This window comes from Topomyia yanbarensis, chromosome 2 (genome assembly GCF_030247195.1).
Source record: "Topomyia yanbarensis strain Yona2022 chromosome 2, ASM3024719v1, whole genome shotgun sequence".
NCBI lineage: Eukaryota > Metazoa > Arthropoda > Insecta > Diptera > Culicidae > Topomyia > Topomyia yanbarensis.
Genome location: NC_080671.1, coordinates 149,224,027 through 149,241,532, shown reverse-complemented (window position 1 = coordinate 149,241,532; position 17,506 = coordinate 149,224,027). Strand labels below are relative to the sequence as shown.

General features: G+C 38.6%; 1 protein-coding gene across 1 annotated transcript in view; it reads left to right on the top strand.

The window, feature by feature from the left end:
* The window catches only part of LOC131681709 (receptor-type tyrosine-protein phosphatase mu), a 366,805-nt gene that overhangs the window by 324,508 nt on the left and 24,791 nt on the right, over positions 1-17,506 (top strand). Inside the window, exons 8-15 of the mRNA XM_058962680.1 lie at positions 6,685-6,825; positions 8,091-8,257; positions 8,324-8,459; positions 8,520-8,769; positions 13,578-13,654; positions 13,765-13,896; positions 13,954-14,175; positions 14,243-14,337. Coding sequence (XP_058818663.1) covers positions 6,685-6,825; positions 8,091-8,257; positions 8,324-8,459; positions 8,520-8,769; positions 13,578-13,654; positions 13,765-13,896; positions 13,954-14,175; positions 14,243-14,337 — 1,220 coding nt within the window. The remainder of the gene's footprint in view (positions 1-6,684; positions 6,826-8,090; positions 8,258-8,323; positions 8,460-8,519; positions 8,770-13,577; positions 13,655-13,764; positions 13,897-13,953; positions 14,176-14,242; positions 14,338-17,506) is intronic.

The window sequence follows — 17,506 nt, the reverse complement described above, 5'->3', positions numbered from 1 at the left end:
CGTTCCACGCGATGCGTATTGTGGTTATCACAGGAAATTAGCAAAAATAAAAAAAAAACAAGATAGCGAAAAGATCGCGACAAGATTGCGAAACCGCTATTTTTTAAGATTTAACCTCTTCAATTCCGCAATGGTACAAAAATTTAATTTGAATTGATCTTTATATGAACAGTTTTCGAGCGATTATTGGTCTTGAACCAAGGAAAAACTTAGGAGGATGCAAAGGAACCGAGTTAGGAATCAAAAAGGCATACTAATCAATAAATTAAATGAGCGCCAAAAAATAGTAACAACTACTTTCCAATTTACGCTCCACTGAGGGGTGAATAAAGCCACCAACTGTCAATTCATGACCGCCTGATTCCTGACCAACAGGGCCTATATATTGCTTGATGTTTGTTCTTAACAGGGGAAATCGAGCTAACAGGGTATATTTTACATTCTTTCGCTATTTCGAATTGATTCCGTCCCATGCTAATCTTCGGTAAAAAGCAGAATACCTAAAAAAACAACAGCGATTCTTCGACAGTGTATTGGTACTGTGCTGATGTACTGAATTTCCACTGTGTATCGATCAGAGTGACAAGATACGCCCAAAGCAAGTTAGAATCTGAGTCGAAACATACCACTCTAAATCCGCTGCATCTCATCTCTCATTTTCTTGTTCGTTTTTGTAACAACAAAGATTGCATGAAATATCTACTTGGTACCAAATTCAAAAAAAGGTTTCATTTGGCCACATATTACCAAATTAAACAAAAATCAAAATCTCCGTATCAGAACGAACTCACCAGAGTCCAGATTATGCTGTTTTCTTTATTTTGTCTGAAAACTGTTTTTCAAACACAATAAAATAAATAAATAACTTTTTTCAAATATCTTTAAATTACGATTAAAATTTTCCATTCGGTGCAAAAACACTTTTCTAACCTTTTAACGATTGAATTTGGTTCGCAAATGATACTTTTAAAGAGAAATTGACGATTTTTATGACAAAAATTTTATTTTGCTTGTATTTTGACAGCTCCATTAACAAACATGATCATTTTGTCTGCAGCGCAGTCCTATGTGTCGTTTTGTCGTTAGACAACGAATAGGCTTACAAATTTGAACGGAAGATTAGATTGATGATCAGATTTAAATCATTGGATCATTTTTGGGTTTTGCAGCAATTTACTCTGCGTAAAATAGAAACATTCAGGGGTCCCGTTTAATACAGTTGTGTGGGGATAAGACTGACTTGTTGGGGATATGACTATCACAATTTACTGTTTCTAACGGATGTTTTTGAACGAATTGTGATTCTACTTAATATCTATGTTTGATACGAAGAAAAAAAATACGTTTCGGGGTCTAATTTAGAGTTGAAGCAAATGATGTATTTTCCAATATCGTTTTTGCCGTTGTCCTAAAGAGAGCTATACAATCACTTCCAATGATCACTTATTATACAAAACTGGTAAGTTATATAATAAAAGTGCCATTGGCAACAATTCCTCGATTGCACACAGTCAGAGTATAGGGGAATTAAAGTATCATGTAACTGTCAAAGAAAAATCAGGTAACTCCTCACACCAACGAGAATCGCATTTGATTTGCACCGTATGCGCGCTCGTTAGTCGGAATGAAAAAGGTTACGTTTCATCCTGGGAGAGAAAGTTGTATATGGACGTCTCGAGCGAGAAAAGAGCGTGGAGGTTAAAATATCGCGGAAAAACACCAAAATCTTCATAATTTGCATATTTTCCGTGGACCTACCTCATTTTAGCCTTTAGAAACCGATAATAGATATTTCGAAAATGTTTTTCAGTCTGAATTGCCACCGTTAACGGTCGGTTGCCATTCATAAATACCATATCGAAAAATGTAAATATTAAACGACTCTACTAGTGAAAGTGATGATAAGTTTTCGTTATTGTGTGCTCGTTTCATCTCTAACTGACGAATAGATTGCAAAATATGGTTCAAGACCAATTTATTGACGACATTATTGAAAAAATACTAAGCTTTTCATAAAGTAAATGGTTTAAATCCCTTGCTGAAAATGTTAATGAATGCACGATGTTTGTTTACATGTTTCTAATTTTTCTCTAAACTTTTGTAGAGGGCACCTCAGTTCACTTGAATGTCCCCATTCGCGTCATCGAAGGTACGGTGTCGCCATCTACAAAAGTTGTGCATGTGGGTGATGCAAATGTAAACAAATGGTGTTAATTTTTCGTCAGTTTTCAAATGGACCCTTTTCATATTTTTAAGAATATTGAGTTAAGTGAATAAGTGAAAGGGGTTAAATAGACTTCCGCTAAACCTTTCTACTAAACCACCAAACCTTTATTGAAGCTTTTTCACAGAAAATATGGAATAAGAATTTCACGTTTTAGCATAGGTTCGTCATTTTTATGGTATGAGCAAATAGAGCATCAGCCCAATAAAGCATAACGGATATAGTTTGGTAGTTTTTTGCTAGAGAACGTGAAGAAAAGTTTTTATAATCTGGTCGAATTTCACTGAAAGTATAACTATTAAAGACACTCGTGGTTCTGAACAGAAGTATGAAAATTCGGAATCGACCGAATTTTGACCGGTGTGTATTGCTCCTGAAGACAAGCGGAAACATCTGCCCAGCCAAAAACTACCTAGATAGCGTTCAACTGCTCAAAACCCACCCGTGTTTCTTTCAAGCAAACTATATGCAAGTATATAGTGCTAAAATCTTATTCGTCATTACTGTGACATCCTCTCCGTGGTTAAAAACAGCACATATCCTGCTCACCAGTATACTTTTCATTTTGTTCCATATACATTGATAGCTCCGGGCGGTATAAATATGGCGAAAGAAAAAAACACATTTCTCCACAACAAACTAATTGTATTGAGAGAAATTTTTACCATAAGTTGGATACATATTGCTTTTCAATCTGTAAATAAAATTTTGGGCGAAAAGGTGAATTTTCAATACTTTCATTTTGAAAACTTGTTTGTTTTTTGCTTCACAAAAATTCGTCATGTTGAGGACGCAAAATAAACATGTTCTACGACATTTTTTACTCATTTTTTCACCAAATTAGGTAGTTTGATGATTTTTATTTCGATTTGTACTAACAATTTCATAAATTTAAGAAAAAACGGTTGAAAACGGCACGTTTAAAATTATTCATTTTTCATCATTCATTTGTTTACATGAACTTCACGCACACAAGCTGTCAAACTCAGCTTCGTAGTCGCGAATGGGATCTGCACGAAGTTTTCCACCTATTCCAGGTTCTAAGAATTCCGCATTTAGCCTCCGTCGCATTCACGTACACCCTGCAGTCTACTGCAAGTCAGATTTCAACTAGCTGGATGGGTCTCCACGTTTCGATTCCATATGCTGGACGGATAGGTTTTTAGGTTCCATATGCGAGACATTTTTTTATAAGGATGAATCAATCTAATTAATCAAGACTGAAGCACATATATGTTTTAAACGATTGCAATCTAATCAATCTAATTAATCAAGATTGACGCACATATATGTTTTAAACGATTGCACTATTAAATCAACTTACTTATGTTTTTAACGAAGTTGTCACTTAAGAGTTACATCATCGCATGGTCATCTTTAATTTTTTCTCAAAAAAGTTATTTCGACTATTCAAAAAAGTTTGTAATAAAACATTTCAATTATGCCGTTTCCCATCAGAAAGACAACATAGCTTTTGACGCATAACAATTCCCCACTGATGAAGCAGTGAATAAAATCAAATATTTATGTTTATGACCCCTTTTCTTCTAAACTTTGATATACATTCATCGCCCCATGAGCAAAAAGCAGAGTTGACACAGTTTATCATGCTTAACAATGTTGTCAGCATGCTTTTTAAAATTACGTGGTCCAACGTTTTATCGGTGTCATTTTTAACCCCTCTCAAAAACACCGAATTGTCGAAATAACTTAGCTTCGCAAACTCAGTTTAGTTATTTATCCATTACTTGACAGCCACATTTTCACTGCTTAGTGAACATCAAGTAAAAAGGGAAAGGTCACCCGCGGACATCATATCCAAATCTTCCTATTTGTCTCGGGTTTCGTGCGTGAGAAAACGTTCCCCTAAGACGTTGGTATAATGCGATGATTTTATTGTCCTCTTACTGCTTCAGTCAAAAACAAAACATGGAAAATCCGAGAGCGAACTCCCCCTCGGGGAACAATTTTTTTATTCTCATTGTCACGAGCTGCCAGATAAAATCACAAACGCATTTCGGGGGGTGTTGATCCCATTTTCGCCTCAAGGTAGAGTAGGAAGCCCCAATCCAATGTTTATTTCGTGTATTTCACTACTACTACACTACTTCACTACTTTTATTTCAATAGCAGAAAGTCTATAAAGTCAACTCGCAAATTACACATACGCAGTGATGTGAGATAATATTCTATCAGTATAATAACTTATACAGATAATATTTCGCACAAAATTTGTTTAAAATAATTGCGAAAAAAAGGTTCCAACCTGGCGTGCGGTGCTGAAAACCAAGCGGCACCTCGAAAAGCTAAACAGGACGTTTCGGCTAGTGGTCGTATGATTGCGTACAGAATAATATCTTCGGGGGCAGTATGCGTTATCGCCGAGATGATTCCCATCTGCATCACCCTGGCGGAGGATATCAAGTGCTACAATCAACGAAACGCCAGAAACATGAGGAAGATGATAGGGTTCGCAGTTCCGACCCATTTTGGCGAGAACCGGTACTGCGGTACTGAAGCCCCTAGCACCAGTACTCGAATTTTTTTTCAAAAGATTCGAGAAACGCTTCAAAGTGAAATTGAAAGCTCAAACTGATGTCTCATTGTAGCAGAAGGTATTTTTCGAATGCGTCACCTTATTTTATTTCGAAATCTATGCCACTTTGAATTCAATAACTCCTAAGCGGTGCGACTATCATCGACTTCAACAGATGGTAAATGTAAGAAGCCCTTCAACAGATGGCAAATGTAAGAATGAACAGTAAATCGAAATGAGAATGTAAATTCGTGTACGTTGGTCGCATTTCCTCTTAGCATTATCGCTTTGCTGTAAATTGGTGCTGACTTCTATGCAAAATAAGACTCCTGATTTCCTATTAACTATGGAGTTTTGCTGACTTTTCCGATCACCAAAAATTATGAATCGCACAATTCGAAGCAGTTCATCAACTCTCAAATTATTAACTAATAAATCGCTGTTCGTTTTTTTATAGATAAAGGTTTTAGAGGCAAACCAAATACAGACATGACTTAAACCACAGTCTTATTATGCGCCACCCAGTGAATAATTGAAACATCCTGGAAAACACTGCTGTGATTCTGAAGTGTTTTTCTTGTCAATATTAATATTTGAAGCATATTTTGATATGTCGCAAATTGTAAAGCGACCAGGCCTTCTGTGCAGAGTTGAGTTTGAAGATGTTTTAAAATTAGACAGTTATTCATTTAATGAATTATTTAATTACCGAACTGTTTTGAAACTTAAAGGAGAAAGAAACGAGGACAACCGTACCGACCGTCTTAGTTTGAAGGGGACATGTATTATACATCGTTGGGAGTGACTTGGCTAAGAAGGTTAATGTCACTCCTTTGGTCCTTTGGGATGGGACAGAGATATTTACACCTTGCCCTGGCTAATAAGCCTAGGTTAAAGCGTTACTCGCTCTCATTATTGACCAGAACCAATTGAGATTGCAAAACGTTCATTCCCAAGTAACAATTGAAGTTTTATAGAACGACACAAGTGCAATCTAAGTTTTATGAGTGGCTATAAAACTATCATAAAACCTCAATTGTTACTAGGGTTGGAACAACATGTTTGGAAATAACATGATAAGCCACATCGTACAATCTAAATTGATTCCTGTATGCTGATCAATACTGATACCGGCCACGTCCGAATGCACATCTTCTGGGAAAGGAAGAAATGTTAGTCCGATACTGTCAGGTCTCGTACTCGATAGGAATGAGACCGTTATATAAATGGTTAACACTAGGAATGGGCGATGTCGATGCGATTTTTTTAAGATCGATTTTTGCAGCTTGAAAAATCGTTTTTTGCGATCGATTTTTTCGGTTCGATGTTTGACAACATCGATTTTATTGATTCAATGCGATTCTTTCCACAATCGATCTTTTTACTTCGAAAAATTTGTGCATAGTTTTTTTTCCCGGCTCGATGTTTGACAACATCGATTTTTTCGAATTAAAAAGATCGATGTAGCAAAATCGATTTTATTTTTCAAAAAGCCCATCACTAATTCTTTTATTATTCGTTAACATTTCAGAAGATATTATCGATGTAAACTTTGCCGTTTTCGCGTGATAATATTATTTTAAATTTGGGTAAAAACACAGTGCGATGAGCCAAAAAGTTGATTCAATTTTATTGGCAATAAGGATCAATACTTCATGCACATTTCAATAATATGTGGAGAGAAAAAAGAAACAAACTAAATTAAGCAATAAAATTGCACAACGTGTACTCTTTTTCCGCTGATTCCGAAAAAATTGCCGTTAGGGAATTTACCTCCATCGTCTGCAGTGCACCACAATACCCCTAAATTGACTTAATAAATTGTGAAAACTTTTACTTCCCCAAAAAATGATTTCATTTTCGCTGTACCAACGCACATCAAGTCCTAATACTTTTTTTTCCTTCTTTGCCAATTTTCCTACAGGTTATGTGTGTTCAGTACTGGCCACCCAACCGAGAGAAGGAGGAAATTTACGGAGACATACACATCACAGTGCAGACCGAGGAAGAGCTTGCTAATTTTCATATAAGAACGTTTAGGTTATTTAAAGTGAACAAAGACAAAGTAAGTGTTCGGGAAAAGTTGTTCTGTTTGTTGGTTTATTGTGCATGTGCTAGTGAAAATATTTGTGTGACAGCTTAAACGAGTTCCATCCTCCAACTCCTCAAACATACACGACTATATGGTGACATTCCTATGGAGGGCAAGTTATGTGCTCGTCATATTCGAAACAACTACTGCTGGTTAGTGTCGTTCCCCAACAGCACAACATGTTGGCTGCCACGTGTTGCCGAAGGACAAAGCAGCTGGGACAACTTCGGAGTCATATACAAGCCCCCATAGCACCAACACTATTCGAAAATCGCCGACCAAACACGTCTGTATCCTACCACCCACAACGCAACAGCGCGGGGAGACGTGCACAAACATATATCACTCATATTGTTTGAGATTGTGTTTGCCTCTTTCGCGACAAGTGAAAAAAGTTTATTTCAGTATAAGCCAACCCTTAGGCTGCACATCATTATTCGACTTTGTGCTATTATCGTCAAGTTTTCACACGTGCAGGCTGGTAGTTGCATAATGAAACAAACACTGTTTGTGTACTGTAACATTTATTGAATATCGGAAATCATTCCCGAAAAAGTTGTTGAATGCAGTAAACAAGATTTCATCCCTAAGGGAGAAAATATAAACCATAAGAACTGCTCATGTGCATTTTCGATACATACTTGGTCGACTCGAAGCACCTAAAAGAGCTAACATCTCTTATTCCCATAAAATTTGTTCTTACGAAACGTATATCAAGTGAATTCAATCGATAATTGTCACAAACGGCTCGAATCTGCTCGTTTCTCTATCAATTTTATATACACATTTCACCGACTCTTGGGAAACGTGTTCATAGTGCATTTTAGACCGATGCAAATATTGACGTTCTCGGAACACCATATCATCGTAACATAATGGGTTCCGCCAAATTCATGCCGAATGTTTTGTAACTTGTACCTTTTTTCGTTAGTTCTTTTTGATTTAGTCAGAACTAAAAGTAACAATGTGAAAATAATTTTTATATAGGATTAATGGAGCATTTTATCATTTGATGGAGCAGGGGCAAGATTTGAACTACCCTAATAAATGTCCTAACGATATTTAACACCGTCTACATCCACTCTGGTCACATGCACAATGTCTGCATCACCACAAATAAAACATTGATCCCGACCCCATCCCACCAATCACTCAACCACCGACCTGCAATGACAGTGATCCATTGAATCAGGTAACATTACTTTTCTCCATCAATTTCTCTCCCTGCCGGGCAATAGGTAGTTACAGAAGAGCGTTTCCTGCTGCAATTTCACTACACTGAATGGCATTCACACACCTGCCCTTTCTCTAATGCGATCCTCGAGTTCCGACGAAGAGTTCGCTCGGTCGTGGGGACGATAATCAAAGCTAACAGTCTCGTCGGACCGATGCTGGTGCATTGCAAGTAAGTTACAACCCATCTGACACTTACGCAACACTATCAATCACTATTGTGATATCTTTTTTATAGCGACGGCGGGGGACGATCTGGTGTGTATCTGGCAATCGATGCCAACATGGAACTGGCGGAAGAAGAGGATGCGTTTCACGTGTTTGGCTATCTGAAAAAACTACGACAGTCGCGAAAGGGCCTTATAGAAAATGTGGTAAATATTATTGAATTCCAACTATGTTTAACTACAGAACACATAAACTTTTCCCATCAGGAACAATACAAGTTCGTATACGATACACTGGAAGAGTTTGTGGTATGCGGAAACTCTTGGTTTCCGGTTAAGGAACTATCACAACGACTGAAGGAGAAAAGCCTTAAAGATCCGGCGACGAAAATGAACGCCTACCAGAAGGAGTATGCGCAAATTTGCAAGCAGACGCCTCGATTCACCATCGGCGACTGTGCTGGCGGTCATCGTGGGGATAACCGAGACAAAAACAGAGATGTCCTCTGTGTACCACGTAAGTTACATTACTGTTCGGGTCGCGATTGAAGTGCAACACAAAACTAAGTTGATACAATTCTCATCCATCAACTGACAATCAGAGCTCCGAAAATCACACCCTACTACCTTTAAGGTCATGTTTCTGTTAAACAATTAATTCATATTTTTGGTTTTCGACGTGAGTACCAATAACTTTTTTATTTAGTTCGTTTATTTAATAGGCACAAATGCGTTAGCTTGGCGGTTCCAAATTGCTTTTTTTAACATTTTGAATATCTTAAAACTAAGAGGCTACAATGTACATTTTTTTAATATTGAAAGGAACATTTTTTTACTACTATCTTAATACTAAAAATACGATTCGATACACAAGATTGAACAATAGTTTTTTTAAGAAAAAAATTACAGCTATCTTAAGACTAGGAATACAGATTAATATACAAGAAGAGGAACAACTTTTTATGAGAAATTTCACAGCTCGTCGCTGTTGTGCTATCTTATGACAAACGCCATTTTGGGGTAAACTGAGTTAGATATGCCACATCACGTGTCTAAAAAATCTCTACAAAGTGGCCTTTTCAGAATTTTGATATTCTGCTTGGTTACTGAGATATAGCAAAAAACATGATGAGAAATTTTGAATTTTTTGCTTCAAATGACTATGTCTAAGGATTCCCTCAAGGTATCTTGATATATAAGATGTTTTTATGTGTAAAACTCTCTAAAGAACACAATGGCATAATAATTTTCAAAACAAAATTACACGAATTGTGAGAAAAATGTAGTTTTAGTTTTAAACTGGAAATATAGCATATTTGGCAACACTGTAACCAAAAATAACTATTTTTGCTAGATTCTCTGACTCATTTCCTTTAAACTGCATCTCACCGATTGTTTATAGGCCAAACTAAACCAAACATATGAATAAAAGTTAATAATTGATGATTTTTTTCTATGGAAAATTTTCCATGCACGGTTATGACACGCCATACAAATTTTGTCATCTATACACACCTATGACACATGTGAGTGCGACTTTTGTTTACATTTATAGTCAAAACTCGCAACATAGTCAACCGATCCTCATAATATTTGAGAGATTTATAAAGAATAGATAGAAGCATCAATTGTCTTCATTGAATTGTTTATACCATTTATAATTTTCTAGATATTCAATCTCAAACTTTAAAAATCGTTTTTCTCGAAATGAGCTAAATGGCGCTTGTCATAAGATAGCACAACAGCGACGAGCTATCTTACAAGAAGGGAATGTTTTTGTTATTTCAGGCAAACGGGAGATCAGCGGCATGAGTTAGAGTCTCAGGTTACTAAGATGTCCAGGAACGGGTTGACGGGTGGAATTCGTCGGTCTCGCGGGGAATCCTTCAAGACCATCGACCTGCTCTTGCTTTCAATTCTTTTTATGCAGGCGTGGTAAGGGCGACGGCAGTAACATAGTGGAACTCTGGTGTTGGTCGGCTCCACCAGGCAGGACTGGGAACTGCTAAAAACGAGAAGATGGGCTAAATTGGGATATTTATCGTTTTGATAAAAATGTAAATGAGGGAGATCTCGATTTGTCAGAATATCACGAACTGGGATATTGGACGATCTACCTCGGGCCCGAAGGGAACGTGCTCGATGTCGTGATAGCCCTCGTCACAAGCGCACAGACTACTTTCTGCAAGCCCAATACGCCGCAAATGCGCATCAAATGTGTAGTGGTTGGACATAAGCCGGGACATTACGCGTATGAAATCTCGATCCACATCCATCCCCCTGAACCAAGGCTTCGTTGATACCTTTGGGATAATCGAATGTAGCCATCGTCCAAGATCCCCATTGCTCCACGAGGTTTGCCAACTGTTGAGTGTCATCTGACGACATATACTAAAAAATTCGTCGAAGCAGATTGGTCTTTCGTATATGTCACCATCTAATGCGCCCACCTTTGCTAAAGAGTCGGCCTTTTCATTGCCCGGGATAGAGCAATGAGAGAGTACCCAAACAAAGGTAATCTGGTAAGATTTTTCAGATAACTTGCGCAGACACTCCCGTATCTTCCCCAGAAAATACGGGAATTGCTTTTTAGGCTTCACTGCACGAAGAGCCTCGATAGAGCTGAGACTGTCCGAAATGATGAAGTTGTGATCTGTGGGCAATGTGTCGATTATCCCAAGGGTATACTGAATAGCAGCTAATTCGGCGACGTAGACTGAAGCAGGATCATTGAGCTTGAAAGAAGCGGTGACATTATCATTGAAGATACCGCAGCCAGTGGACCCATCGAGATTTGATTCGTCGGTGTAAAACATTTTGTCGCAGTCGACTTCTCGGTATTTATTATAAAATATATTGGGGATCACTTGCGGGCGTATATGGTCCGTGATTCCACGAATCTCTTCCTTCATGGATGTATCGAAGAATTCAGTAGAATCAGAAGCATCTAGGAGACAGACGCGGTTGGGAATATACGATTGGATTAATGCTCTGTGCCATGTAGTCGAAGTACAAGGTCATAAATCGGGTTTGAGAATTAAGCTCGACTAGCCTCTCGAAGTTTTCAATCACCAACGGGTTCAAGATGTCGCATCGGATGAGTAATCGATATGAGAGTTCCCAAAATCGATTTTTCTGCGGAAGAACTCCCGTCAGCACTTCGAGCTCGTCGTTTGGGTCGAGTGCATGTAACCCAAGGCAATGCGCAAGCAACTATACTGGATTCTCTCCAGTTTGTTCCAGTGTATGTTCGCAGCGGAGCGGAAACAGAAACACCTGTACTCCATCACGACAATATCGTTGCTTGGTATAACCTGATCAGGTCTCCTGGGTGGGCACCCCACCATGTTCCAGCTATTGTCCGGAGAAAATTGATCCTTTGTTGGCATTTCTGTTTCAGATACCTAATGTGACATCCCAGGAACCTTTAGAATAGAAGCTGGAGTTGCGCCGGTTCCCGCTTCCTAGAAAAGACAACTAATTCAGTTTTCTCCGTGGAGAACTCGATACCCAGCTGGAGAGCCCAAGCAGACAAATTGTCCAAAGTATCTTGCAATGGTCCTTGCAAATCGGCAGCTTTGGGCCCTGTAACAGAGACAACCCCGTCGTCTGCAAGTTGCCTTAGCGTGCATGTATTGGCACGACAATCGTCAATGTCATTCACGTAAAAATTGACGGATCGGAGTAGGGGACTTAGACATGAGCCCTGGGGAAGACCCATGTAGCTAAATCGCGATGTTGTTAAATCGTCATGCGAAAAGTACATGTGCTTTTCAGACAACAGATTTAGCAAAAAGTTATTTAAAATTGGTGAAAGACCATGCTAGTTGTAGAACTTCTATGACATAATGTTGATAGAAACTGAGTCAAAAACCCCCTTAATATCCAAGAAGACTGATGCCATCTGCTCTTTGCTAGCATAGGCCATTTGGATTTCTGTAGAAAGCAACGCAAGGCAATCCTAGCTGTTGAGATACGACAGCATCGGACGGTCGGGCACCAGAAACAATCATCTGATCGCTAGATGAGCAGCGGAACCGTAACTGGAGCTGCCCATCGATTAACTGATTGGAGGGGTAACAGTATCGAGTGAAACTTCGAAGGGATATATACCCTCCTTGGCATTACTTAGAGCAACAATCATAAAGGTCTGGGTTGCTGATCGCAAGACGAGAGGCTGTAGCGGAATTGAAGCTGTGTTGTCCATCGGTTGACTGGAAACGGAAATTTCGTTGAGGGGGAGCAGTAACGAGTGTTGCTTCGGTGGGACATAAACCAACCATGGTTTACCTGGACTAACAAAAAATACTGGTAGACGGTAATTGCTATTCTTCACGGATCATTGAATAGAGTATGGTTTGAAAAACAATTTAGACGAAAAATGCAGGCAATTTTCCTAGCGAAAGTCGAATTTTTGGTTTCAAAGTGCTATGGAAAGTAAAAAGAGAAAAAATGCAATTGCTCCCGTAGTTACCTAAGGAAATATATGAAACAATACTGTACAAAATTTTAAAACGATTGGTCCAGTAGATTTTGAGTTTTTTTTTTGAGGCTCCTTCGGAAATTCGCTATCACTCGCTCGATTTCCAATATTTTGTAATTTAAGCAAATACTCTACAATCGGGTCATTATTATATGGAAATTGAATGAATAAACTAACACTGTCTGTATCGCCAAGACAATTTTTTTAATGTGTGTTCTTTACGAATAAATTGTTGCTAAGGAAAGTTTTCGTCTTGGCATTTCTAGGCACCGATGGCTTGATTTGATGATGATTAATAAATGAATTGAAGAGGTGCCAATACTTTTCTTATTTAGGAAGAGTAAAAAATAGCAATGTGAATCATTTATAAAAGCGCTGAAGCTTCAAGGCGGATCTAATCGTTCTTTTTCAGTTGTGTGGGTTACCTTATCTAGTATCGATAAAAAAAGGCAAATTATTTCGTATATTTTCCATGTTTCCAAGCAGACGCCTGTCGGGTTTGTGGTAGTTACTTCATGTCAATCATTAATTGTATCGGATTTCTCGCAGATTTATAAGCCCAACAGCACTGTCCCGGGATGTTATACCTTGCATAAACGCTACTAATATTTCACCCATTACAAAATTATCACACCAATGCCACCCGAGCATCGTCGCTGCCATGAAAGCACTCATTGCTCCATGTCAACCGGCAAAGCCGCGCTCTGCCCGGCACAATGAAGCGCATCAACAGGGACATGCTACTCACTTTGCACTCGACAGACAAAAGCTTAATTGAATTACATACGTGCAAGTGTTGTTAATGGATATTTTTGCTCTTTTTTTCTCCTTTCTCCCAACAGCTGACAACTTCCGTCCTTACCTTACCTCGTTTCAGGGAAATTCATTTACCGACTACATTAATGCCGTATTTGTAGATGTGAGTAACAGAAGTAGTATCTAGCAATAACTTACAAAGTTTCTAAGCGAATATGAACCATTTATCTGTGATATGCAATATATATCTTTTTTCGTATCCTTTATTTGCAGGGCTACACCAAGCCTAGAGAGTATATAGTAACCGAGTGGCCCTTACAGAAAACCTGCGGAGAGTTCTGGTCCCTAGTGTACGATCACGAATGTTCCGCTATTGTAGTCCTTTGTCAGCCACCTCCAAACTCGGTAAGTTTCGAACAACAATCTGTGTCGATTTGAATTTCAACTTTTTCTCAACCACAGCAACAATATCCTTCCTGCTGGCCCGAGGGGCGTCACTCGAAAAAGTACGGTCCGGTGTTCACCATCGATCACATTTCGCACAATCACTATGCTAACATCAAATCGTGGATGTTTCGTATCAACAAGAAGGTGATATCGCTGACTGAGCTGATGGCGGGCGTGAAGGCACCGCCTAAAACGGTTCAACTTTTTCAGCTGATATGCTGGCCTATGGGGCACAAGGTGAGGAAGTGGGCATACATTCAAGTGAACGGCTGGTTAGAACATTTGTTTTTTTTTTGGATTTCAGGTACCCACATCTACGAATTCACTGGTGGAACTGATGAACATGGTCGAACGGTGGAGACAGAAAACCGACTACGGCCCGGTCTGTGTTGTGTCACCGTAAGTTTATCCGTCTGGTCGACAAAATCAAATGATTCAATCAATTTTGTAGAAAGATAGTTGGGTCAGAGTGGTGTTTCATTCCCAACTTATCGATTTTTTAAAATGTTCTAATTTAAGTTACATCACTTAATTTTCAAAAATTGAAAGATGACAACCTGAAATGGTCGGTGTTAAGTCAGACAGGACTAAGTGACAATATAGGGTAAGGTGGGGCAAATCCGACCGTTGTGTAAACCCGACCCCCCTCTGTTAACGAAAGTCGGAAGCACTTCGGGAATTGTTGTCATTGTTATCGTGTACAGCATCGAAAATAATCATAATAGTGGTATGACAGCATTTTATTAGTCTACATTGAGATGCTCAAACGACAATAAGTGTGTTTCTACAACTTTTGATTTGATTTTTGTGCACCATTCACTACAATAAATTTCTGATTGTCAAAGTGATTGTATAAAAAATGTAATTGAATTGGAATTCTTTGATTAATTTCCTATAAAGTGCATAGATGAATTTAGTCCAACTTTTCTCATATTTTTTTAAAGGCATCGTAATGAAAAATGACGCGGTGGGACAAATCCGACCTCTAAATAGTGGGGTAAATCAGACCGCTTTTTTTGGTATGAAACTGTTCATTTATCAAATTGAAATATATTTTATTGTAATTATTTATTATTGTTTGCACAATGGTTCATAATTACAAACGAAAAACAAAAATGTAATGAATATAGTATTTGTCGAGCAATTGCTCCGAATTTACGTGTTACGTGCTCGTGATTTTGACATTCTAAGATTGATATTGAATTCCATTTTCTTCGTGTTACAATTCAAAAAACATAACATTCATCGATTTATCATTGAAAACCCATAAAATTTGGGTAATATCTGTACTAAATAAACCAAAAACATGGACGGTCGGGTTTACCCCACCATTTTTGAAAATAGCAAGAATGAACGTTTTCGTAAAACGCTTGCGTCTTGAAATTTTCCCAAAGTACGAATGAAATGCTATACATAGAAAGTTGCCCAGAAGTCTAACCTTTAATTTGGCATATAAAACGACTTGATCCGATGTAAAATGAGCATTTTACAGCCAAAACCATTTACTAGGTCGGATTTGCCCCACCTTACCCTATTGAATTTGAGAAAAACGAATTTAAAGTTTGAATCGCAGCATCCTTTACGTTATAATTGGAAATTTAATTTTGCCATAGTTTTTGTTTATTGTTACATATTTCAAATTAGGCAAAAGGCGAATGTAGCTAAAGAAATTCTTTATCCAATGTTAGCATTATCTCATTTTTTGATGTTTTGCGACATAGTTTGGTCTGACTTAACACCGACCAAATGTTCTTTGTTTTCCAAAATTATTGGAAATCGGCAAGAATGCAGAAATATCAAAATTCTCAATTCTGCTGCGACGTTTCTTAGGTAGAACGATGAGCCTATGTTTACTCTATTACGCCATTATCAATATATATATTTGTTATTGTACCTCTTCTTAGGAACAAATCAAACATATTAATACCAATATATAGGCATTCCATCGTTTAAAGGCCAAGCGATAAGCGAAACAGCGCGACACACTCCATAATAGTTCCAAAATAGACGCGTTACCTTGTACGCCAAGTGTTCCAAAAACTTTACACGCATTTTTCTCGAAATGCATAAAATGTAAAAATAATTTAAAAGTATCAATGTATTTCAACAGTTATCACTCAATACCAGAAGCTACTTAAAGCTCGAAGCTCTATTCTCAATAATATTTTTAGCTTAAAACATTAATCTCTAATATTGTTTTTTTTTTATTATCTTAAAATACGTTTATTTAGGCCCAAATGCTGTAGCTTAACGAGGCCGATAATTCATTTTTTTTTATATTACATGTCACATGTTAGTGGGGGAAGGGAAAGCCGTATTTAGGGGCGGCTTGCTCCCCTCTTATGTAAGTAAAGGACAAAGGTAGGAAGTGGGATACATATTGTGTAATTGACATCGTCGTTTGCTGATTGATCATTGTGGCGGATATGCACACTTTGTTGTAGTGTTGTAGTTTCCAGCCTGTAATCGCAGGGGCGAGGGGAGGGTCGATATTTCGGATAATTATTGGCACTCTATATCATCTGCATGTGCGGTATGTCATGATGTTCTGGATAGACGGTTATCAAGAAGAGTGTGCACCGAAGACTCGTGAAGCAATGCCATATTGTAGATACAGGGATAGGTTGGTGAGATTCTACTGTGAATGAGAGAGGGTAAAATGTATTAAACTTGGACATCAATGGTTTTCAAAAAGATATAGATAAGAAAAATATAGGGGTGGTCACGGCTTGCCAGGACGTCCCGGACTGGCACATAGGGTGATCTACCTCGGGCCCGAAGGGAATCTATTAGTTGGGACCTGGCAACACAGTACTCTGCGCACAGCCAAACAACATGCTCGATGTCGTGATAGCCGTTCTCACAAACACAATGATTATTTTCAGCAAGCCCTATACGACGGAGATGCGCGTCAAACGAGTAATGGTTGGACATGATCCTTGACATCGTACGAATAAAGTCCCGGTTCACATCCAACCCCTTAAACCAAGCATTCGTTGATACCTTCGGGATAATGGAATGTAGCCACCGTCCCAGATGCCCATTGCTCCATGAGGTTTGCCAACTATCGAGCGTCCTCTGACGAGAGATACTGAAAAATTCGTTGAAGCAAATTGGTCTTTCGTAAGTGTCGCCTTCTAATGCGCCCACCTTGGCTAAAGAGTCCGCCTTCTCATTGCCCGCAATAGAACAATGTGACGGGACCCAAACCAAGGTAATCTGGTAAGATTTTTCAGATAAAGCACTCAGATATTCCCGTATTTTCCCCAGGAAATACGGTGAGTGCTTTCCAGGCTTCGCCGCACGGATGGCCTCAATGGAGCTGAGACTATCCGAAACGATGAAGTAATGGTCTGAGGGCAGGGTGTCAATGATCCCGAGAGTATACTGAATGGCAGCTAATTCTGCGACGTAAATTGAAGCAGGATCATTGAGTTTGAATGAGGCAGCAAGATTTTCGTTGAAGATACCGAAGCCTGTGGACCCGTCGAGAATTGATCCGTCAGTGTAGAACATTTTGGCGCAGTCGACTTGATGGTATTTGTTATAGAAAATATTTGGGACCACT